This window comes from Leiobunum rupestre, chromosome 2, assembly GCF_980474605.1.
Source record: "Leiobunum rupestre chromosome 2, qqLeiRupe1.1.hap1, whole genome shotgun sequence".
Lineage (NCBI taxonomy): Eukaryota > Metazoa > Arthropoda > Arachnida > Opiliones > Sclerosomatidae > Leiobunum > Leiobunum rupestre.
In genome coordinates, this window is record NC_143385.1 from 58749913 (window position 1) to 58774718 (window position 24806).

The 24806-nt window shown below is 33.7% G+C and overlaps 1 protein-coding gene across 1 annotated transcript in view; it reads left to right on the forward strand.

Annotated features, from left to right (window-relative positions):
- Positions 1-24806, forward strand: part of LOC149958548 (protein O-mannosyl-transferase TMTC1-like) — a 168129-nt gene that overhangs the window by 94354 nt on the left and 48969 nt on the right. Inside the window, exons 4-8 of the mRNA XM_090165914.1 lie at positions 1393-1530; positions 5166-5241; positions 6572-6675; positions 9960-10149; positions 10434-10555. Coding sequence (XP_090022040.1) covers positions 1393-1530; positions 5166-5241; positions 6572-6675; positions 9960-10149; positions 10434-10555 — 630 coding nt within the window. The remainder of the gene's footprint in view (positions 1-1392; positions 1531-5165; positions 5242-6571; positions 6676-9959; positions 10150-10433; positions 10556-24806) is intronic.

Below are 24806 nucleotides of genomic sequence, written 5' to 3' on the forward strand. Positions count from 1 at the left end.
GCCAACAGCTCCAGCTCTGAGTAAAAACCCTTTATCCCTTGGCGAGAAAACTTGCTAACTCAACGCAGAAGGAGTAGTTACGAGTGTTCACCCAGTGTCACAAGTTGGGATCGAACTCGGCTCCTCTTGCTGCGAGGTGAAAGCTCTAACCACTCCTTTACAAAACACAAGTCAGCCCAGGCCGTAATATTAGTTCCACATCGGTGTATTCGGGTGGGCAAACCAATACACCCTTAGTAGACACAGGTAGGCAAACTAATACAAAAGCTGTTGAGGCTACGTGATTTTTTATCGTTTGATGTATAATTTGCCATCCTATGAAAAAGAGTGCCCACCACCCACCCTCAGGATACGCGGGTGGGCAAACCAATACAAAAGCTGTTGAGGCTACGTTATTTCTTATCGTTTGATGTATAATTTGCCATCCTATGAAAAAGAGTGCCCACCGCCCACCCTCAGGATACGCGGGTGGGCAAACCAATACAAAAGCTGTTGAGGCCATGTGATTTCCTGTCGTTTGATATATAATTTACCATCCTTTGTTAAAGAGTGGGCACCGCCCAACCTCAGGATACGCTAGTGGGCAAACCAATACAAAACTTGTTGAGGCCATGTGATTTCCTATCGTTTGATATATAATTTGCCATCCTTTGTTAAAGAGTGGGCACCGCCCACCCTCAGGATACGCTGGTGGGCAAACCAATACAAAACTTGTTGAGGCCATGTGATTTCCTATCGTTTGATATTTAATTTGCCATCCTTTGTTAAAGAGTGGGCACCGCCGACCCTCAGGATACGCTAGTGGGCAAACCAATACAAAACTTGTTGAGGCCATGTGATTTCCTATCGTTTGATATATAATTTGCCATCCTTTGTTAAAGAGTGGGCACCGCCCACCCTCAGGATACGCTGGTGGGCAAACCAATACAAAACTTGTTGAGGCCATGTGATTTCCTATCGTTTGATATTTAATTTGCCATCCTTTGTTAAAGAGTGGGCACCGCCGACCCTCAAACTTCGAATATATATATTTGATGTGAAACTAAAAACGGAATAATACAAAAGACCATCGCACCTTATCACCCAGAGTCGAATGGCCAAACCGAAAAATCAGTTCGAACGCTAAAGACGACACTTAAAAGATCACCGGTGGCTCGTCACGCGAACTTCAGCGAATTGAAGATTGTTTTGAATCACTTTAAAGAGGGTTCCCAACAATTACGAACCCGGCTCCTCTTACCGCGAGGTGAAAGCGCTGACCACTATGCCACCCCACTTTAGGTGTTTTCTTTCGACCTGTTACTTGCTTTCAGTTATATTTTTATGTATGAAAGTATTCTATTTTCGTGTTAGGTTTGGATGTATTGCTAATTTTAAAATGTTTCGATATAGGTGTGGAGGGGAACGCAGCGGAGGCCGCCTGGCGGTGGTGTGCGGAAGCGCCTTTTGCGCCATGCTAGCTAAGGAACAAGGAGTCACCCTCATATTGGTCTGTTTGACTTACGACCTCATATACAGGCACGGAAATAGGTACGTTCTAGTTGTTTGTATATAGATGCTTGCAATTAGTTTCATTGCATTTCAGTTATTTTCATTTCTATTATTTCACTTATTTTAATTTATTTCATTTTATTTCACTTTATTTCATTTTCATTTCTATTATTTCACTTATTTTCAATTAATTTTATTTCACTTATTTTCAATTAATTTTATTTCACTTATTTTCATTTAATTTCATTTTATTACACTTATTTTCATTTCATTTCATTTTATTACACTTATTTTAATTTTATTTCATTCTTATACTTAATTTCATTGCATTTCAATTATTTTCATTTCATTTCATTTCACTTATTTTTATTTCATTCCATTTCATTTGACTTATTTTTATTTCATTCCATTTCATTTGACTTATTTTAATTTCATTTCATTCCATTTCATTTGACTTATTTTAATTTCATTCCATTCCATTTCATTTGACTTATTTTAATTTCATTTCCTTTCACTTATTTTATTTTTAATTTCATTTCATTTCACTTATTTTATTTTTAATTTAATTTCATTTCACTTATTTTATTTTAAATTTTATTTAATTTCACTTATTTTATTTTAAATTTTATTTCATTTCACTCAATTTCATTTCATTTAATTTTTTCACTAATTTTCATTTCATTTAATTTTTTCACTAATTTTCATTTCATTTAATTTTATTACACTAATTTTTATTTAATTTTATTTTATTTAAAATAATTTATTTTGGTTTCTAATTAATTTTATTTGATTTCATTAATTTCATTTGATTTCATTGAATTAAATTGATTTAATTGATGTAAATTGAATTCATGGATTTAAATTAATTTCATTGATTTAAATTGATTTCATTGATTTAAATTAGTTTCATTGATTTAAATAATTTTTATATATTCATTTCATTTTATACCATTAAATTAAATTTATGTTTATTTATTATTTATGTTAGGTAAAATAAATACGGTTTATTGGTAGGAATTATATATAGAAATGGTTCACCATTTTTGAAAATGGTGCCATCATAACTGCATCACTGAATAAATTTCATCACATCTTTGAAACAAATAATGCTAGAATTTAAGTACCAAAATAAACTTTCATAACGTATCGAATTCATTTGCCTTATAAATAAAACAGGATCAAAATAGCCCTTTAAAGAGCTAGAGTATAGCGTAATAAACAACTGAAAATGAACAAGGCCTAGTAATTATATATATTACATTTTTAAGAAATAAAAAAGCATGGGTGGAAAAACCAGAAAGGTGTTGAAATCGTTTACAATATAATTATGCAAATGAGGTTTTCCGCACGTTCTCCCTAATTACAAATGTTACGTGCCTCAGGTATTAAATCGGTTCGCTCTGCAGTCTCGATTAAATAGTACAAACTTCACCTCTACCTAAGCATTGGTTGAAAGTGGAGAGTGACGTAGGCGGAAGTAAAATAACCCGAGAAAAGTAAACTAGAGGGCGTGCGAGTATCGATTTATAACGGAAGTAGACGCTGCAAAATGTGAGAGAAATTACAGCCTCGAGGCAAAACTAAATAGCGAGAGTGAGGAGTGGAATTTCAAAGTAGATGAATTTTTAATTGCTCGTAAATTTCACGCGTTAAAAATTTTAAGAGCCTTTTAATAATCCGACATTTACGAAGAAGGGAGTATTGGAGTTCAAAGAAGGACTTCAAATGATTTTCGGACTTGTTGCTATGGCAACTGGTTCAGAGTGACTGGTGCAGACGTAAGTTTTCCCAAATTAAGTGTCAGGGGCATATATATTTCGAAGCAGTGGAGAGCTCATGTTCAAAAGGCTGATTTGAATTTAATTTCGGTTTTAGAAAGGTCTCGGGGAAAGTTTTAATAGACAATTAAAAGTTCGTCGAGAAATTCGCGCAATTGAATTAAGTGACGGCATTAACAAATATTTCTTTGAACTTTAAAGAAATAAATCATTTTGTATTAATTAAAATTTTACTCTGCTAATTTCATTTTTGAGCGTTTTGTTTGTTTATTTTGTAGCATGTTTTGATTTTAGGTTAAATATACTAACCATAAGCTAAACCTAGAATTAGAGATCGGCGAAACAGATAAATTAACCGCGAAAATTTCGATTAACCATAAAAATAACGATTAACTGTTTATTCGTGGATATTATCCAGACTAAAAAGCAATTTAACATGTAAAAATAATAGATTTTTTCGGATAATTTGTGGATAAATGTGTGTTTTGGAAAAAAAAATAAAGTGATTAATTCTTATCCAAACGCCGAGCTCTACCTAGAATAAGCAATCCATAACGTACACGTTAAGATTAAACTATATTACTAACCTAGTGACGTACTTTAAGCTAAAGTAGGAACCTAACGGTGTACTTTAAGATAAAGTATGCTAACGGTGTACTTTAAGATAAAGTAGGCTAACGGTGTACTTTAAGATAAAGTAGGCTAACGGTGTACTTTAAGACAAAGTAGGCTAACGGTGTACTTTAAGACAAAGTAGGCTAACGGTGTACTTTAAGACAAAGTAGGCTAACGGTGTACTTTAAGATAAAGTAGGAAACTATTGGTGTACTTTATGATAAAGTAGGGAACTATTGGTGTACTTTATGATAAAGTAGGAAACTATTGGTGTGCTTTATGATAAAGTAGGAAACTATTGGTGAACTTTATGATAAAGTAGGAAACTATTGGTGTACTTTATGATAAAGTAGGAAACTATTGGTGTACTTTATGATAAAGTAGGAAACTATTAGTGTACTTTATGATAAAGTAGGAAACTATTGGTGTACTTTATGATAAAGTAGGAAACTATTGGTGTACTATAACCTAAAGTAGGAAACTATTGGTGTACTTTATGATAAAGTAGGAAACTATTGGTGTACTATAACCTAAAGTAGGAACTTAACGGTTTATTGTGTAGCATGATTTTATTTTAGGTTAGACTATCTTACTAACCTGATGGCGTACTTTAAGCTAAAATAGGAACCTAACGGTGTACTTAAAGCTAACGTAGGAACCTATCGGTGTACCTTAAGCTAACGTAGAAATATAAAGGTGTACTTTAAGCTTAACTAGTTACCTAACGGTGTACTTTAAGCTAAAGTAGGAACCTAACGGTGTACTTTAAGATAACGTAGGAATCTAACCGTGAACTATAACCTAAAGAAGGAACCCAGGGAAATAGGTCAGCAAAATTTTTGGTATCCAGCCTCCACTGGAAGGTTGGGCCTCCAGTCTCCAGGTCTCCAGTCTCCATCGTGAATAGAGGCCGCTGATCTCCAGCCATTGTACAGGCAAATTTGAAAAAATTAAAAGGTCTTTCGTAGAGGTTGCTTTACAGGTTATATTCCCTTTAAGCTATTTAGCGAACAACCACTTGCTTCGACTACCTCTCCTAGCTATTGGTGGCAAGGGATACTAAGCAATGGGGGCCGTAAACTGTTGTAAATTAAATTAAGAAACCTTTCATATAAAGAGTGGACTTGAACCTACTTTAGATGTATCGTACAAAATTATGGCCAAAAGTTATTAGAAAGATTAAAAATGTGTAGATTTAGACCAAATTATTTTTGTCGAAATACATCTAAATTGTGAATGGTTAACTATTTAATAAATAATGAATTTTTGCTTCTTTGGTAGGTGGAGGAGGAGGAGGTCCTTGCAGTCATTAATTCAACGGGCGTTGGACAAGAGCACCGTCACGCTGATAGCGTCGGTAAGACGCCCATTTTTCATACATCTCATCAGCCACCTCATCACACTTGCAAAAACACTTAGTTTTACCTTTTATCGTATAAAATATCATAGAACCACCTTCGTTTGTGCAAGCACCTAAATCCCAACCCGTACAATCATTAATAATCCGGCTTTTAATATGTCGTGGTACGGTCGTAGATACCTTGTGAATATTTAACGAAATTTTAGCCAGTTGATGGAAAAACTAATTCACTCTACTGGAATTATTTTCATCTTCTTCAGTTACTAGGTTAGGTATTTACCCTCGTAACATTTATTTTCTCGTGTGGAGAACATTATCCTCTAGTGCTTAAAATATTTTATCACATTTTTATTTTAAGGTTTAATTATGTATAACGTGATAAAGTGAGCCCCGGACTTGTGGCATTTTAATATTAATGAACAAAATCCAGCAAAACTGTTTTAACCCTTAAAGGAATGTTGATACTTAGATAAATAAATTTTAGGTGCAAAGGTCAACGCAATGATGTTAGACCGGAATTAGTAAGCCCTTTAAGGAAAACAATTTTTTAACATTTTTGATTTGGCCAATATAACTCAATAATATACATATTTAATCATTAAAAATTCAGAAGTTGGTCTTTAATGTGAACGTTTGCAGTCCACGATGGGTATAAACACGTTGATTTCAATTATGTTAATCCACTATTTGATTTATTAAATTTCATCAAGCCATATGGACTAACACCTACGCAGATTTATCCCCCCCCCCCCAGTGTTAAGTAACATTAAAAGAACTTTATTCCGTACTTTCGTATTCGCAAAGCAATTTCCGCTTTTCAAAAGATGCCACTTCAATAAAACAACTGCGCGCCATCTACAACCAGAAAAAGGAAATGCTTAATTTTCGTAAATTCTATTCTCCATAGTTCACATAAGCTGCCGTACAGATGGCGCCAGAATAAATACTGACGTGGCGTTTTAAGAAGTACTCTTTACTTTAATGAAACAGAAGCCTTAATGTGAATACCACATACATATCAATCACCGTAATATTGTGGACACCACGTCAAAAATATAAAACAAACAGAAAACCCGATATTTTCAAAGGATTGTCCTGTAGAACATTAAAATTTATTATACACAATGATAATAACGCAACAGACACGTGTTAAAGGCGTGGGACATTAAAAACATAGCGTGAGCTTAATATTTTATCAGGCAGATGGCACTTCTTAAAACTTTCTCTCAAAAAATACCGGTTGTCTGCTACTTTATACTTAAAAATCCAACAGAAAAATAGATCTAAACTATTGGGTTTTCTAATAAAAGCTAATTACCTCCCACAGTTAGCCATGATGTTGGGATTCCGAATATGGATCCTTCAAGGTTCGATGCCACAGTTTTCGGACCAGGACAACCCCGCGTCACACTCCCCTCACTTTCTAACAAGGTATAGTCAATCTTGAAAAATAATGGGTAGCTTAACGAAGAAATGGCTCCCAATTTTCATTGTTAAAATTTCCTCTCACAAACCAGAGCAAGTTTCAGTATTCAAATGGTGTTATAATCTTAACCTAACCCTATTTTAACCTTACCTTAACCTTAAACTTACCCTAACCTAACTTTACCATAAGCAAAGACTAACCTACTCCAAACTGAATTAACCTAACTTTACCTTAAGCAAAAATTAACCTACTCCAAACTGACCTAACCTAACTTTACCTTTAACAAAACTAACCTACTCCAAACTGAATTAACCTAACTTTACCTTAAGCAAAAACTAACCTACTCCAAACTGACCTAACCTAACTTTACCTTTAATAAAAACTAACCTTATCCAAACTGAACTAACCTAACTTTACATTAAGCAAAAACTAACCTACTCCAAACTGACCTAACCTAACTTTACCTTTAATAAAAACTAACCTTATCCAAACTGAACTAACCTAACTTTACATTAAGCAAAAACTAACCTACTCCAAACTGACCTAACCTAACTTTACCTTTAATAAAAACTAACCTAATCCAAACTGAACTAACCTAACTTTACATTAAGCAAAAACTAACCTACTCCAAACTGACCTAACCTAACTTTACCTTTAATAAAAACTAACCTTATCCAAACTGAACTAACCTAACTTTACAATAAGCAAAAACTAACCTACTCCAAACTGACCTAACCTAACTTTACCTTTAATAAAAACTAACCTTATCCAAACTGAACTAACCTAACTTTACATTAAGCAAAAACTAACCTACTCCAAACTGACCTAACCTAACTTTACCTTTAATAAAAACTAACCTTATCCAAACTGAACTAACCTAACTTTACATTAAGCAAAAACTAACCTACTCCAAACTGACCTAACCTAACTTTACCTTTAATAAAAACTAACCTTATCCAAACTGAACTAACCTAACTTTACATTAAGCAAAAACTAACCTACTCCAAACTGACCTAACCTAACTTTACCTTTAATAAAAACTAACCTTATCCAAACTGAACTAACCTAACTTTACATTAAGCAAAAACTAACCTACTCCAAACTGACCTAACCTAACTTTACCTTTAATAAAAACTAACCTTATCCAAACTGAACTAACCTAACTTTACATTAAGCAAAAACTAACCTACTCCAAACTGACCTAACCTAACTTTACCTTTAATAAAAACTAACCTTATCCAAACTGAACTAACCTAACTTTACATTAAGCAAAAACTAACCTACTCCAAACTGACCTAACCTAACTTTACCTTTAATAAAAACTAACCTTATCCAAACTGAACTAACCTAACTTTACATTAAGCAAAAACTAACCTACTCCAAACTGACCTAACCTAACTTTACCTTTAATAAAAACTAACCTTATCCAAACTGAACTAACCTAACTTTACATTAAGCAAAAACTAACCTACTCCAAACTGACCTAACCTAACTTTACCTTTAATAAAAACTAACCTTATCCAAACTGAACTAACCTAACTTTACATTAAGCAAAAACTAACCTACTCCAAACTGACCTAACCTAACTTTACCTTTAATAAAAACTAACCTTATCCAAACTGAACTAACCTAACTTTACATTAAGCAAAAACTAACCTACTCCAAACTGACCTAACCTAACTTTACCTTTAATAAAAACTAACCTTATCCAAACTGAACTAACCTAACTTTACATTAAGCAAAAACTAACCTACTCCAAACTGACCTAACCTAACTTTACCTTTAATAAAAACTAACCTTATCCAAACTGAACTAACCTAACTTTACATTAAGCAAAAACTAACCTACTCCAAACTGACCTAACCTAACTTTACCTTTAATAAAAACTAACCTTATCCAAACTGAACTAACCTAACTTTACATTAAGCAAAAACTAACCTACTCCAAACTGACCTAACCTAACTTTACCTTTAGCAAAAACTAACCTACTACAAACTGACCTAACCTAACTTTACCTTTAATAAAAACTAACCTTATCCAAACCGAACTAAGCTAACTTTACCTTTAGCAAAAACTAACCTACTACAAACTGACCTAACCTAACTTTACCCTTAATAAAAACTAACCTTATCCAAACTGAACTAACCTAACTTTACATTAAGCAAAAACTAACCTACTCCAAACTGACCTAACCTAACTTTACCTTTAATAAAAACTAACCTTATCCAAACTGAACTAACCTAACTTTACATTAAGCAAAAACTAACCTACTCCAAACTGACCTAACCTAACTTTACCTTTAGCAAAAACTAACCAACTACAAACTGACCTAACCTAACTTTACCTTTAATAAAAACTAACCTTATCCAAACCGAACTAAGCTAACTTTACCTTTAGCAAAAACTAACCTACTACAAACTGACCTAACCTAACTTTACCTTTAATAAAAACTAACCTTATCCAAACTGAACTAACCTAACTTTACATTAAGCAAAAACTAACCTACTCCAAACTGACCTAACCTAACTTTACCTATAATAAAAACTAACCTTATCCAAACTGAACTATTCTAACTTTACATTAAGCAAAAACTAACCTACTCCAAACTGACCTAACCTAACTTTACCTTTAATAAAAACTAACCTTATCCAAACTGAACTAACCTAACTTTACATTAAGCAAAAACTAACCTACTCCAAACTGACCTAACCTAACTTTACCTTTAATAAAAACTAACCTTATCCAAACTGAACTAACCTAACTTTACATTAAGCAAAAACTAACCTACTACAAACTGACCTAACCTAACTTTACCTTTAATAAAAACTAACCTTATCCAAACCGAACTAAGCTAACTTTACCTTTAGCAAAAACTAACCTACTACAAACTGACCTAACCTAACTTTACCTTTAATAAAAACTAACCTACTCCAAACTGACCTAACCTAACTTTACCTTTAGCAAAAACTAACCTACTACAAACTGACCTAACCTAACTTTACCTTTAATAAAAACTAACCTTATCCAAACCGAACTAAGCTAACTTTACCTTTAGCAAAAACTAACCTACTACAAACTGACCTAACCTAACTTTACCTTTAATAAAAACTAACCTAATCCAAAATGAACTAATCTAATTTTATCTTAAATAAAACTAACTTAACTCTAACCTAACATAACCTAAAACTTAACCCAACCGAACATAATTGAAATTGGGAGCCGTTGCTTCGTTTAGTCGCTCCTGAAAAATATACCGCTAAATCCATCTGACCACTGGTCAATTTGACAGGTTATTAACTTATCTCTACCTTCCGGCGTTCAACGTCTGGCTACTTCTATGCCCTTTGACCTTAGCCTACGACTGGCAACTGGGCAGCATCCCTCTGGTCAACAACCTTTCCGATCCGCGTAATTTGGCCTCAGTGGCTCTCTACGTCACGCTGGCCGTTCTATTACGGAAGCTCTGGACTGTTCCAAAGGTAAGATAAATAGCCAGTAGCCACATGCTGATAATCCACGTGCATGCTTCTTTTTTTATACCGCTCGTGAAAAAGTCGCGAAGCCTTTATAGATAAAGAGAAGGTTTTTTGGGTCGTTGTCATAGCGACTTTATATTATACTGATATAGAAAAGACGATTCCTTGTCAGCTTATCGTAAGCTTATTTTGTTGGGGATTTTAAGAGGGGGCGATCAGAAACAAGATAGTTACTTGACGGTGAAACGGCTTATGCTTATAAAAGTGTCGTATACTTTTTCTGACAGAGCCCGACGAAGGAAGAATTAATCATTGGAGTTGGCCTTTTAACTCTGCCGTTTTTACCCGCGGCTAATCTCTGCTTTCCCGTCGGGTTTGTGGTCGCCGAGAGGATACTCTATACGCCCAGGTAAACATTTTAATCACTTTTCTCTCTATGGTACACATAATAAATACTTTTATCTCTATGGAACACATGATAAATACTTTTATCTCTATGGTACACATGATAAATACGTTTTGGTCTATGTTACACTTGTTAATCACTTTTTTCTACGGTACATGTGATAAATACTTTTGTATCTATGGTGCATAAGTTAAACACTTTACTTTATATGGTACACATGTTAAACACATTTATCACTATGGTACACAACTACACATGTTAAACACATTTATCGCTATGGTACATAACTACACATGTTAAACACATTTATCACTATGATACACAACTACACACACATGTTAAACACATTTATAGCTAACTAATTTATCGTTAAAAATCTAAACAAACCATTGCATACAGTGAACTATCGATATTTGGGTTACATTAGTGGTAAGCAATCATTCCATCATCTGGCTTAAGCTTTAGAAAATACTAACCAAATCCAATTAGATATCAATAGAATTTTTACGACCAAAGAAATACTCAATTCTAAAGAAGTATTAATATGCAATCTCATTTGAGAGTTTTGGCTGGTCTAACCACCAATTTATAAGTATATGGGAAATGTTATTTAAAACTACCAGGCCCGACCCGACGGTAAGCCTACCCACTTTATTAATTGGTCGAGCGAAGAGAGGTCTACTACTAGAAATTACCTGTGTATGTGTGCGTCAAAAGCTTACCACGTTACCATTTTCTGTACCCCGATTACATAAAAAAACAAGTACATCGATCGACCACAATATTATTAGGGATTATTACACACTTATAATGGCTTGAGTGCACAGAAATTATTGCTCGTTTTAGACAATCATTCAAAACTACTTTATACAGGGTGTCCACTAATAAACGAAAAATGAATTGAACTTGATTTCTGTAAGATTGGTTGTCATGACAACAAGTTTTAGAATAATTGAACTCCGCCGTTAAACGAGCTCAAGCAAGTATCGTAGCCAACAGTGACATAATTGAACCGTTGTTAATTATTCAGTATTAAAACTAATAAGATTATTATCAAACACTGAATTCATTAACCTTCAATTTCTCGTCTTCTGATTGGTCAAATTTGGTCAAATCATAGTAATTTGAACTAATAATATGGCGAGCAACAACTTTCTAATTGGAACCAAATCAGTAAACCGAACGGTTCTCGAGATAGTTTTGGAATGACCTTGAAGACATGGTTCAAATTCATTAAATTTAACACTAGTAAAGGTCTCCCTGCCCGAAGTTTCAAATTAAAAAAAAAGTTTTCGTTTTTTAGTAGACACCCTGTATAATATCCGCTTTTAAAAGATATTACATACTGTTTTAAAATCGATGACGATAACACATCAGGCCTCTGTGTTAAAGTATGGAGGTTCTGGGCTGTAACGTCCGACAGAAAATGTCTCTAATGCTCCCATCGTTCTCCTACGTACAAAGAACTCTCTACTTATTACGTATTTAGCCTGGGTGAAAGTTTGAAATCTTATAGCGTTTTCCATTTGATTGCTCGAGATTCGCTCCGAATCTGTCTCTGACGTCATAGATCTCGCCCCAATCGACTAGAGTAAAACCGCAAATGGAACATGCAACTAACGTATTCCCACGCTTTGTTGTTTTTCGTCTGCTAGTAAGTTGAATTTTCGCGTCTTGGTCTGCCATTTTGCCAACAAAACTAAAAGGAACACGCAAAAATTTACTCCGATCTAGATGTCGATATGTTGATCTGTCGAAATCGGCCGATCGTATTTGGGCGATCTCGGAGCACCCGAGAGCGGGAAATGGAACACGCGAAACTTGATCGGAGCAGATCCGAGCACGCAAATGGAACATAAAATGTTGATCAGATCGATCTAGAGCGCTCGAGAGCAGTCAAATGGAAAACGCTATCACTCACTTATTAGTGATGGTTTTAAAGCAAACCATTGTATTGGCCCAATGTAGCATTCTATTTTTCTTAAAATAACTGTAAGAAAACCTACCTTCAGAATCAGGGCCCTTCAAAAGTGCGGGCTCTTGTGAAATTAATCTTACCGTGCCCAAATGTAGGATATGTAAAGTTAAAAGGAACAACCTTTGGACTGAAATGCAAAGGATGAAAAAATTAGCGAATAGGTAGATTAGTCCATTATGAAAAGGGATAAAAAAGCTAAACCCTTAACAAATTTGTAGAAAATTAAAAACTTACAAATAGCTCGTACCGATACATCTTCGAGCAAACCAAAAGACGCGAAACTCGGACGAAATAGATCTTAGAGTGAAAAATTAAATTAAATAAAATAAAATAGCGAGAATTTCCAATGGTAGACCGATTTCGTCCTATTTGAGACTCGCCAGTACCGTGCGGGAAGGCTGGCTGGGGACTATTACACCGAAAAGAGAAACTAAGCCTAAACATTTGGTCCGAGTTTCGCGTCTTTTTGTTTGCTCGAAAACCAATCGGTACGAGCCATTAGTAAGTTTTTAATTTTCTACAAATTTATTTAGGGTTTAGCTTTTTTATCCCTTTTCATAATGGACTAATCTACTTATTCGCTATTTTTTTCATCCAATGTAGTATAGATAACTAACCTTGAGAATTTGGCCCTTCAAAAGTGTGGGCCCTTGGGAAACTAATCTTACAGTGCCCCAATGTAGGATATTATGTTTTCCTAAAATAACTGTAGGAAAACCTAGAATCGGGGCCCTTCAACAGTGTGGCCCTAGGCAAATTCTTCTGACCGTACCCCAATTTAGAAATGTATCTTTTCCTAAAATAACTGTAAGAAAATCTACCATTAGAATCGGGGCGCTCCAAATAAGCAATGGTTAATGTTGTTTATAATTCCGCCTGGATGCCTACCTGTTAACAACAATTATGGTAATAAATGTATGTTCCAAAACCCGATGATACGTGTCTAAAACTTAGAAACGTATCTTATAGAATTAATGTCGTTAAAAATATCTATAAGTTTGGCACCATCCAAACACTTCGAGACTCCATTGAAAAGCTAGAAACTCCGCGAGTTCTAGTTTGGCAAAGCGACGACTGAATAGAAGCTCTATAAAGTGTCATCAACATTGGCCGGAATATACCCGAACGTGTTTGACCATGTTAAATGGAGTCGTTGCCAACGCCTACGGAAAACCACGCTTCAAAGCGTAGCCTCTCTTCAAAACCTCCAAAGCAAGTTTTGACAAACTGTGGAAAAGCGGGCGAGACAAAACCCTCACCTTTAATTATAACGAAGCGACCGCGCTAACAAGCTAAAATGACGCCCGACAGAGGGGCCGCCGTGTTAGCGGCGACATACTAACATCAATCAACTCTACCAACAGAAGGGGAAGGGCGGGAGCCAGCTATATTATGTCGTCGGTCGTCATGGCGACTCGTTCGAGAGAAAAGGGGGCGCGCGCGAAATAGCGCGAGCTTTCTCCGAATGGGCGGGTGCACGAGCTTGTCAACGTTGGAAAGGAGAGAGAGCGCGCGCGCTATTTTTAAATACAGAGAAGAGGCGCGTGCCGAAGTCTGTTTTCAAAACCCTATTTTCAGCCTTACGCGAAAGGTTGGTCGCGGAGTTTAGAATAATTCCGTTTCCACGTATTTCATTTCGGAACGAATTCCTGCGCATATTGGTGGATCTTAAAAATATCATTTTGCGCGTGAAAATACGCCGCCATGTTAGGGTATACAAGCAGGTAAATAAGGCTGATATACCTCGAGATGTAAAGGTAGTTTCACGCGCAAAAAACTTAAATTGTTCAATAACCTGAGCTTTAAACTCTGTTTTTAAAATTTATGGTTTTTTAAGTTATTATTGTTTGTAAAATCTTTTTTATCATTTGTCTTAAGAATAAATGATTAAACATTTTCAATTTTTTAGGAAATTTATAGCTTTTCTTAAGTATATTAACTTTTTCTAGTTTTTATAGTGGGGGTGCATGGTAATAAAGGGTTATTGAAATGAACTTCAAAAGCCGTCAATTGTCATACAGCTTTGAAAATTGATACACACCAACTTTGAACTATACTCAAAAAATTACTCAATAAATATCTTTCTAAAAATCTTAGTTATTCAGTTTCTTTATTTAACCACTTGGTATGTAGATGGCGTAAGTAGTAGATTCTCTAGTCATTTAAATATATATTAAAATAAACACCATAATTTAGCAACACTTGCTTAAATATATATATGGATATATGTTAATAACTCGGGTGGTAAAGGTGGTAAAGTTTTTTTTAAGGTTGTACTTACAAGGAGACATTCCGAAGTGTAACCCACCGATTTTGTTCAAACTCGGGGGATTGGTAGACCTTCAATATCATGAAAAATCCTAAAGGGAATTTATTTAATGGGCAACCGTTTTGCCATGGCAACGAAAAATGTTTTTGACAACACAAAATATTACATTTTCCCATTAAAAATAACATGGGATTTTGACCTCAAATTGATCAAAAGTTTATCAATTTTGATGTTTTTTTGTCAATTTTTATCAATTTTTTCTATTTTTGGCATTTTCGAAATTTTGAAATTTGTTAAAATTTTTCACAGGAAACGGTCAGAATCCCATGTTATTTTCAATGGGAAAATTTCCATTTGTTGTTGTCAAAAACATTTTTCGTTGCCATGGCAAAACGGTTGCCCATTGAATATTTTCCTTTTAGATTTTTCAAGTTACATGAAGGTCTACCAATCCCCCGAGTTTGAACAAAATCGGTGGGTTACACTCCTTGTTAGTAAAGGAATACTTTAAACTGGATATAGAGACTCTTCCAATTTTGTTCTCAATTTTTAAAATAATTTTTTTTACTCAAAGGGTGTATTGAAAAGGCTTTTTTAAAGTGGCTAAATAATCAAATACTTACGCCATAATCGTAAATAAAATCTGATTAACTAGTATTTTAAAACGATATGTAGCCAGTATCTTAGACTATAGTTCAAACTATGTGTGTATTAATTTTCAAAGCTGTATATCAAATCCAAACAATTCAGGTGAGTTTTATTCAACAATATTATAAAATATATCACTTTTGTTAGATATTTGAACATTTTCTGGTTTTTAGAAAATATATAACTTTTCTATTTTATTTAAAAAATATATTAAGGATTACAAATATCGTAACTCCAAATTTTTTAGAAGGTTTATATTCTCCATTAAAGTTGGTTTTTTTTCAGATATTTTATGTAAGTGTAGTTTGTTAATCATGTCATTTAAATCTTTTTAAGATCTGTATCGAATATTTATTCTGTATTCAGGATTTTTGAAAACCATTCAAAACTTTAAAGATGATAAGTTAATTTTTTAAGTTACAAGTATCGTAGTGTAATTTTTTTTAAAATATAGATTTTATTCAAGTTTGATATAAAAAGCTTTCGATGCGCCAAACACCTGTTCAAACTCACACGATTGATTAATAAAGCTTTCCGAATATTAACATGTATTTTCATTATATTCTGTTATGGACAATATTTATCATTAATATTAGCTTGAAACACAGTTTCCTAAGCTAACGCTCCAAAAAATATTCAAAAAATATTTTAGAACATAATTCTTAAAAGCAAAAGTATTAGATCATAAGTCACAGATTAAACTTTGGTCTTTGCCACGATCTATAGGAAGTACTGTATAGGAAATTCCTTTATTTTAAAATTTTGCCATTGACCTAAAATAACTCGAGTCACAAAATATAAAAGCTTTTTAAGCCCGTCGCACACTGAAAAAAATATTTCTTCAAGTTTACGCTGTCATCGGTTATAAATGTTTTTGTTTAAATACGTGACCATCGCAACAAGATGCTGACGCCGAATTTGGCTTACGTTTTGGGGTATCGCATTAAACGTGTTCACTAAAACCGGGAACGAGAAAAGCGTAGGGTGCAGGCACTGCACTCGTTTGATTTGAATGCCGTGATTAGAATTACGTTTCCGATTATACTTAAACGTTTCTTTTAAATATTCATAATTAACCATTATAAATTTATTATTGCGATAATTGTATTAACAGGGTTGCCACAGTTTTTCCTCATTACAAATTCCCTGACTTTTCCAGGTTTTTCCCTAACAATCTCCGGAGATTTTCCCTGACTTTTTTTGTGGTAAAATTTTGTATTCGTTTACCCTAAATTTTAGTAAAACGAAATTTACAACCGAAATTAACCTCCCTGACATTTCCCGGATTTTTAGACTAATTCTTAAAATTCCCTGAATTGTCCCTGATTTTTGGACCCATATTCATATTCCCTGACCTTTTCAGGAATTACAGGTTTTCCAGGTACCGTGGCAACCCTGATTAACCAGATTTACCCAAAATTTATTTTCGATAAAAACACCCAAATTTATTTGGTTTATAATAATTTAAATATAATTATTAGACCAATTTGGTGATATTCTTTGCTCGTTGACAAGATATTCAATGCCACATTATCCATAAGGTTGACTAGACGGAAGCCTAGGTGCCCACCAAGAGCAGCGGCTAAGCAGGTGCCAATAGAGGCCCAGCAGGGGCCCACGCATGTTGAGGGATTGAGACGCGAAGCTCGAAGCCCAGGGGCTCTGCCATTGGTTAAAACGGCACTGTACATATAACAAAATAAACACATTTCAATGTTTTCCTCGATGGTGCAATGTTTGATAATGGAAAAACCATTAATTTTTCTCCGTAATCCAAGCGGATAGAAAAATTGATATCTCAGCGTCCAAATGTTCAACAAAGTTGAAGTCGGTACGAAACCCATGCGGACTGAACAACAGGTCACCAGCACCAGCACAATTTTTCGTAACTACAATGTAAAATACTTACAAGGAGACATCCCGAAGTGTAACCCACCGATTTTGTTCAAACTCGGGGGATTGGTAGACCTTCATGTAACTTGAAAAACCCTAAAGGGAATTTATTCAATGGGCAACCGTTTTGCCATGGCAATGAAAAATGTTTTTGACAACAACAAATGGAAATTTTCTCATTGAAAATAACATGGGATTCTGACCGATTCCTAGGGCCCCCTGTGAAAAATTTTAACAAATTTCAAAATTTTGAACATGTTTTGATCAATTTGAGGTCAAAATCCCGTGTTATTTTCAATGGGAAAACTTAATATTTTGTGTTGTCAAAAACATTTTTCGTTTCCATGGCAAAACGGTTGCCCATTGAATAAATTCCCTTTAGGATTTTTCATGATACCAGAAGGTCTACCAATCCCCCGAGTTTGAACAAAATCGGTGGGTTACACTTCGGGATGTCTCCTTGTTAGTCTTCGGCATCTGCTGGGTTGATGGTACCAGCTGAGACGAAAATCCATTCAGTTTGCCACGGGCTTAAGACCTGAAACGCCTAAATGGTCGATCTATATAGTAACTGGCGATGTCAACTTTGAGAATAGTTATTTGACCTTCAAAAATGCAATCTTTAGGGCTCGGTCACTCTTCTTTAGACTAATGATGAACAAGCATATAAAACAAATTTTTAACTTCCCATCAAAATCCGTCATTTGAAAATAAAATAAGTGAGGTGAATCTCAAATCGTTTATCACTTTAAACATTACAATTATATCAACGAGGTGAAGTTCAAATTAGTTTTAAATCATTATCATCATCCTTAGCATAAAAATAAAAAAACAGGAGGTGAAGTACTTCTTAGTAATAAAGGGGAACGGCCAAGCTTTTCCAAATATGGCCTTATATCCGTATCAAAAGATTAACAATTCGTTCAATATACTAACACGTACCTTTTTTTGTCTTGAAAAATAGCTTTGGGCCCAAAAAGGTGAAACGAAAAATAACGCCAGGTGTTTGGGTTTGAATTTTCGCCGCCATCTTATGGGCTGCCGCCAGCGCCCCTAACCCCGTATGAGCGATTTGCGAACTATCCTAACTTTTAAAATCGCTTAGGTCTCTTATAACTGGAACGCGCCGCGCGTGCAAAACAAATTGTTTCGCGTCTTCAGCAGTATAACTTTTGCGCGTGAAGAATTGAAAGTGTCACACTTATCTAAAAAATATTATACACCTATGATAATACCTTTCATCCTAAACATAAAATAAAAAACGTAAGGTTAAGTACTAAATAGTATTAAGAAATGAATATAACCTTTAAGCCTAATAATATGTCAAGTGAAGAAAAGTCCAAATTAGTTTTAACAAATAAACATTTATGATGACAAAACACTCTTAACTTGAAACACAAATTAGTATATAAAAATGCTCGTTATCTCCAGCACAAAAGTAAAGTCCAAATTAGTACAATAAGATGGAAACGGAAAATACCAAAAAATGAATACCACAACTTGGATAATTATTCTTTTGGCTCGAGTAAATTCGCTAATGAGTGCGACCAGAACGTTCTAGGGTTTGATTCGGCCCCAACGGGAAGCCCTTAATCCGGCTAACGAGGACGGGAGAGATCAAAGGCGGGGTGGCTCCCGTTTTCGGGGGGGCGATGGGGTAAGAGACGCGCGGGGACTATAGTTTATAAACAATTCTTCCTGGGCGGAAGGGGAAAGGAGCGACAGCTTGAGCACTTGGGCGATAGGTGGCAGCAGCTGATGACTGAATGAATCAAGATTTATGTTCTCTCCACCAGAGTGATTCATTACCGAGCCCTTATTAGTTACTAATATCGATAACTCGACGCCTTCTGGCGATATACCATACCAGAAACGCTGTTATCTTCACCGAAAAATATATGATATAAATAGCGAAATATTACTTATATATTTGTCGGCATTACGAATTTTATGAATAAGTATCATGTCGACGTTGTTTGGAAATATCTTGGTTTCAAAAACGATGAGATTCGAGATTATATATTTTTTACTTTGGTCTACTGACGCCTGTAGAAGTGTTCCACGCGCGAAACACCTGTGTTCGACAAGAAGTAAACTCACAGGAGATTAGCCCTCTATCGCCATCTATTAGGGATCGTCAGAAATAGCATTATACTAAGGGCGTATTTAGATACCTGATAGCGTAGGCGTTAACAACTTCACAGAACAAGGCTAGACTGAAATTTTTAATTAAAATAATAATCAGCTAGGCAAATACCCAAGGCACCACCTTAGGCCTAAGTCATCATGCGACTTTTAAAGCCATTAATGTGATTTAGATTGTGAAATTCCATTGCACAATAACTGAAAATCAACCAACCATTGAATTATTAAGGATGGGTTTAGAAATAAAATCTTTAAATTAACTTTGAATTAAAGTTAATAAGGTATTTATTTATTAATTTTTTGGGAACTTGTTACTAGTTTTTGCTATATTTTTTTAAAAATTTACTAGGTTACTTGCAAACAGCTCCTAGTCTATACATGTATAACTATATCGTTCCAAAATACAAGCCTTCATAAATGCTTATAAACTTTAGTTTTAAAAACAACGGGAAAATCAATTCAAATTAAATTAAGGCCATTTTCCGGGTAACAATGAATTGTTAATTTTTTCATTGCTACCCTGAACTCAAACGTAACACATTTATGAATTTTCTGTATCTTTGAGGACGTAAATACGTTTTATGATCTTTATCTACAATTTTAACTTTTCGGTGTTGTTGCTACTTGGGTAGATGCCACTCCTTAAAATCAGGCTTGGCACTTTTGGGATTTTTTTTCATAAAAATCAAATCAAACGATTTTTTTCATTTAAATCAGATTTTTTTGATTTTGTTGATTTGTTTTTAATTTTATACAATTAAAGCTCTTTTCCTATATAATTAACGGATATTTTACTTTTATCATTTAACTAATCTTGAATTAAATGAAATCTCAGTTAAATTTAATTCTTAGTTAATATTAAATTAGAGGTTGGGGACGGTTTATCATTATCCATGTTTAAATTGATTTTTTCGGAAAAAAAATGTAAACATAGAAATTTACCGTTCAATATTTCGGAAAATGATTAAAAAACATGTATTATTCGTAAAATTTGAGCTTTTTATCGAAAAAAACGTTGTTTTTCCTATTAATTTTACAGATTTATCAAAAAATTAATCGGATAATACAGAAATATAAATTACTTAATCAAAACATTTTACGAATAATTTTGAGAGCTTTATCTATTGAATAAAAGTTAACCATCCCCGACCTCTAGCTTAGATTTTCTATGTATTTTAATATTTTTAAGAATTTATTTTTTGCCATTTTTTATTCATGCATTGAAATACATTGTGTGATTTGAATCCAGTGATTTTTTCAATAAAAATCACTATATTCAAATCTTGATTAAAATTTAGATTTAATTTAAAGACCCGAGGAAATGAGGCTTTCCCTGATTGGCTGACCAGGACTTATACTGGAACAGTCCTTAACACAGCACACCGAATTCCTTTTCCAATTAGGCTACCCATTTTTTATGAATTAATGTATTAAAAACAGCTCTTATCTTTAGCCTAACACAATATCCAAGAGCAGTCGAAAATATTCAAATTTCCTCTTTTTATAGTTCGAATATACCTCCAGAGATGGCGCTATTGTTGGACCTACTCCACAAATAGTTTCTCTTTCATATCCCCTTTTAAAAATCCTCTAGTATTGCGGTAAAAAATATTTGGTTGACCTATCTCATTAGCGAAAGGTTTATCTACGGCGAAGAGCTCCACTTAGCTTATTTGAGAGGGTTTGTTAACTATATGCGTCGGTTTTAAATAAAATTAGACACTCCAAACAGCGTGAAAAGATAGAAGTGCCCATTTTGCTCGTAATCGAGCGCTAACAGAGACAAGAGGAATGCCCACATCGCTTTTCAAATGAGAACAAAAAGAGAAAATGAACCGGGGCGTGTGTGGATATTAATTTAAAGAAAGCGAACACGCTGAAAGGTTAAACTCTCTTTCGGAAAAATAACCATAGCTGTAAATGCATAAACGATACACTAAACACTAATGCCAAAATACTAAACAAACAAAATATTGAGACATTTAAGGAAGCGAAATACAAAACCATTTAGCAAATATTGAAACATAATCTATATGCATCAATTTTCGAAATATGACGCCCTCAGCAACGCGAACAACAAACTTTATAAAACAGTTTATATTTTCAAATCATTTGCTTTTCGCTAATGAATCCGAACTTCGTTTTAAATCGCCCCTAACAATGTCATTTTATACTTTCGCATATTGGATTTCGCGAATTTATTTAAAAATGCGTAAAGGGTCACGAATGTTCAATATTGATTAAAATGCTTTAAAACAGAACAAAAATAAATTGAAAATACTTCTCGTCTTAAATTTCAACCGAATGAAATCTTATATTGATAATTCTTCTAAACAGCGGTAATGACCTTAAAGTTTCTTTTAAATCTTATAAAAATTTAAGAAATATTTATGAAGAAATTATTACAAAGGTAATTTAGTTCAAATTAGTACGACAACTACAAAAAAACATGTAGGAACTCATTTTGAGAGTTATTACGCAACAAAGGTTTAGTTGAGCACAGAACCCCCTAGTGTCTAAATATTCACAGCCAAAATAAAAAACTTCCTAGGATAACAATTTACTTCTCAGTACGGTTGCTAGTCCAGATCTTAGCCGTGTTAAATTGTCAGTGTCGAAAAACCAGGAAAATTAACTTTAAAGCAATAAGTAGGATAATACTGGTTGTGATCAAACTACAATGGTTATCAGGAAACAATATTCATGCATTCGAGACTACATTGCGGATATATTTACTTAAATTCAATTAATATTTAAAACTTGAAATTTTAAAAGAATATAATGTAAAATATCTTAATTGGGTCGAATTTGTACATTCTACAAGAAATTTTAATCATAACAATTGAAAAAATAATGTGTTATTTGGAAAATAGGATTTAGAAATTAGTAAATATTCTAAGTGGAGTAATTTTTCTAATACAGATATATTTGCATCTATGCTAAGGCGGGAAATTCATGCCCATTAAAAATCGTTTAAAACCTGTAAAGGTATATTTTAAAATTATGAAAAACCTTGATATTAAATTTGAAAGAGGTTTTCTTGACTTTTTTTCCAAACGTTAGATCGAAAAGGTACTTATTTATACTAAGGGAAAATGACTTTGTTGAGACGGCATGTGAGCTTTGTGACCCAATTTACCTCCAGAATATTTAGAGGGGAGTAAATAAATCATATGAGTGTGCTGCAGTTTTCCTATAATACCTCACTTCTAGCTAACCATTGAGGTAATAAACTGATTTGGTATTTTGTCGGAAACATTTCTTACTTTTCAATCATGAAAGAGATTGTAATATAAATTAATATATTCTTCGTAACTCACAGAATTACCATTAAAAAAACTAAAGTTTGTTTTGTTTTTCTTATACATAAATCTAGCTGAGGTATCCGTTATTTTTCTAGGAAATATACATATTTGTATTATAAAGTGTATAATTATATTTAATTTTAATTATATTATTAAAAGCGTAACCTTTTAAAAAATGAAAAATTTTGAAAATTTCAAAAACGTTAAAAAAAATTTAAATTGATTTTAAAAATTAAATTTAATCAAGTTTAAATGCAATTTGGTCAATTGGGGGACCCTTAAAATCCTTCCGATTCAGATTCCCATGTAATTTTCAATGGAAATAATTCCAAATCATGTTGTCAAAAACGTTTTCGGTTGCCATGGCAAAACGAAACCCCGTCGCAACTTTTCCCGTGCAGGTTTTTCAAGTTACATGGAGGTGTACATTATACCCGACTTTGAACAAAATCGTTGATTATCACCTCGGGTCGTCTCCTTGTAAGTGTACTATCTTGTATAAAGCGGATATACCTGATTATTAAAATAATTAAATTAATTAAAGTGGCTTTTCGGACCGTAATTGTTGAAAACCTCAGTCGAGGTACCATGAGATAGTATACTAAATGTGGTCGACCTAAGTTGAAAACTGTAGATTCCTATAGCAGACAAACATATAAATATCATTGGCTTTGTTTAATAAAGTGGTAATTATAACGTTATCTAAGTTAAAGTTACGAATTTATTAAACCAAGCCAACGATATATAATAATCAGCTAGGCTAATACCCAAGGCACCACCTTAGGCCTAAGTCATCAAGCGACTTATAAAGCCAATAATCCAGGTGGCCGGGTTACAACGCGTAGGAGGGTGGTGGCAAGCCCTGCATGCCACGTGAGCCAACAGCTCCTTGCACTAACTATTACCACTCATCTTTTTATATTAGAAGATACATGGATCTATTGATTTTCTTTGTCATCATAACAGAAATACGATGTAGCACTACACTCAAATTCAAATTCAAATATTTTTTATTATTAAGTCAATTGATTTTAGCTATTCGAGGGCAAATTCTGTGTGCAACTTATAGCCCTCTTTTACATATAAATGCATATAAAGATTTTTAACTTATAACAAATGTAAGTTTAAAATTTAGAACAACTGTTAATAATTTTAAACAAAAAGATAAAAAAGGAGGAAAAATAAAAACAAAAAATTAAATAAATAAAATATAGAATTTTTTTATGAAGGTTTCATATGTTAACATGAATTTCGTTATAGAATTTTATTTCTTAATAGTATAATGAATTAATTTTATTTGTAGTGTGACATTTTGGGAGGCGTTTAAGGATATTTGATATAGTTACTTCTAGTTACTGTATCAGTCGTATTTGTTTCAAACATAGGTTTGAAATTGCTGTTTAAATTTTTATGGATAAAGTTAATACAACTATATTTATAAATTTGCTCTACATGTATATTTAGTAGATTACATTTTAGGTACTTAGCAAAATAAGAGCGGAACTAACTTCCGAAGAGATAGTTTGAACAACAGCTCGACAACAACCTAATTTTTTATGAATTAGTACTTCAACCAGCCCCTAAGATAGAATTAACACCTAAACTAGACAAAACTAAAAAATAAATCAAACCATATTCAACAAAATTAAATAACCATTTAATAAATAAATTTAAAGGGGAATTGTCACCACACTAAAATTGTTTAAAACCCATTTAAATGGACAGAGGATGTCCGAAAATGGTTATACTAAAAATTTCATGTTAATATTTTCAGTATTCGATTTATTATTAGCAAAGTTCGTGTTTTATCCCCCCCCCCCCCCCGACTCGAGAATCTCAGAACCGCTCGGCTGAAACCTACCTGCAGCACCATCTCGTGAGCGAAATATTATTTTCTTCGGTTTTATCATTATTCGGTCGGAACTGTCGTCTGTTATGACATTCTCATTGGATTTTTACCCGATATATATTCGTAGATTGTAATTTATCGTGTTTTAAAAATGCCTTACAATAAAA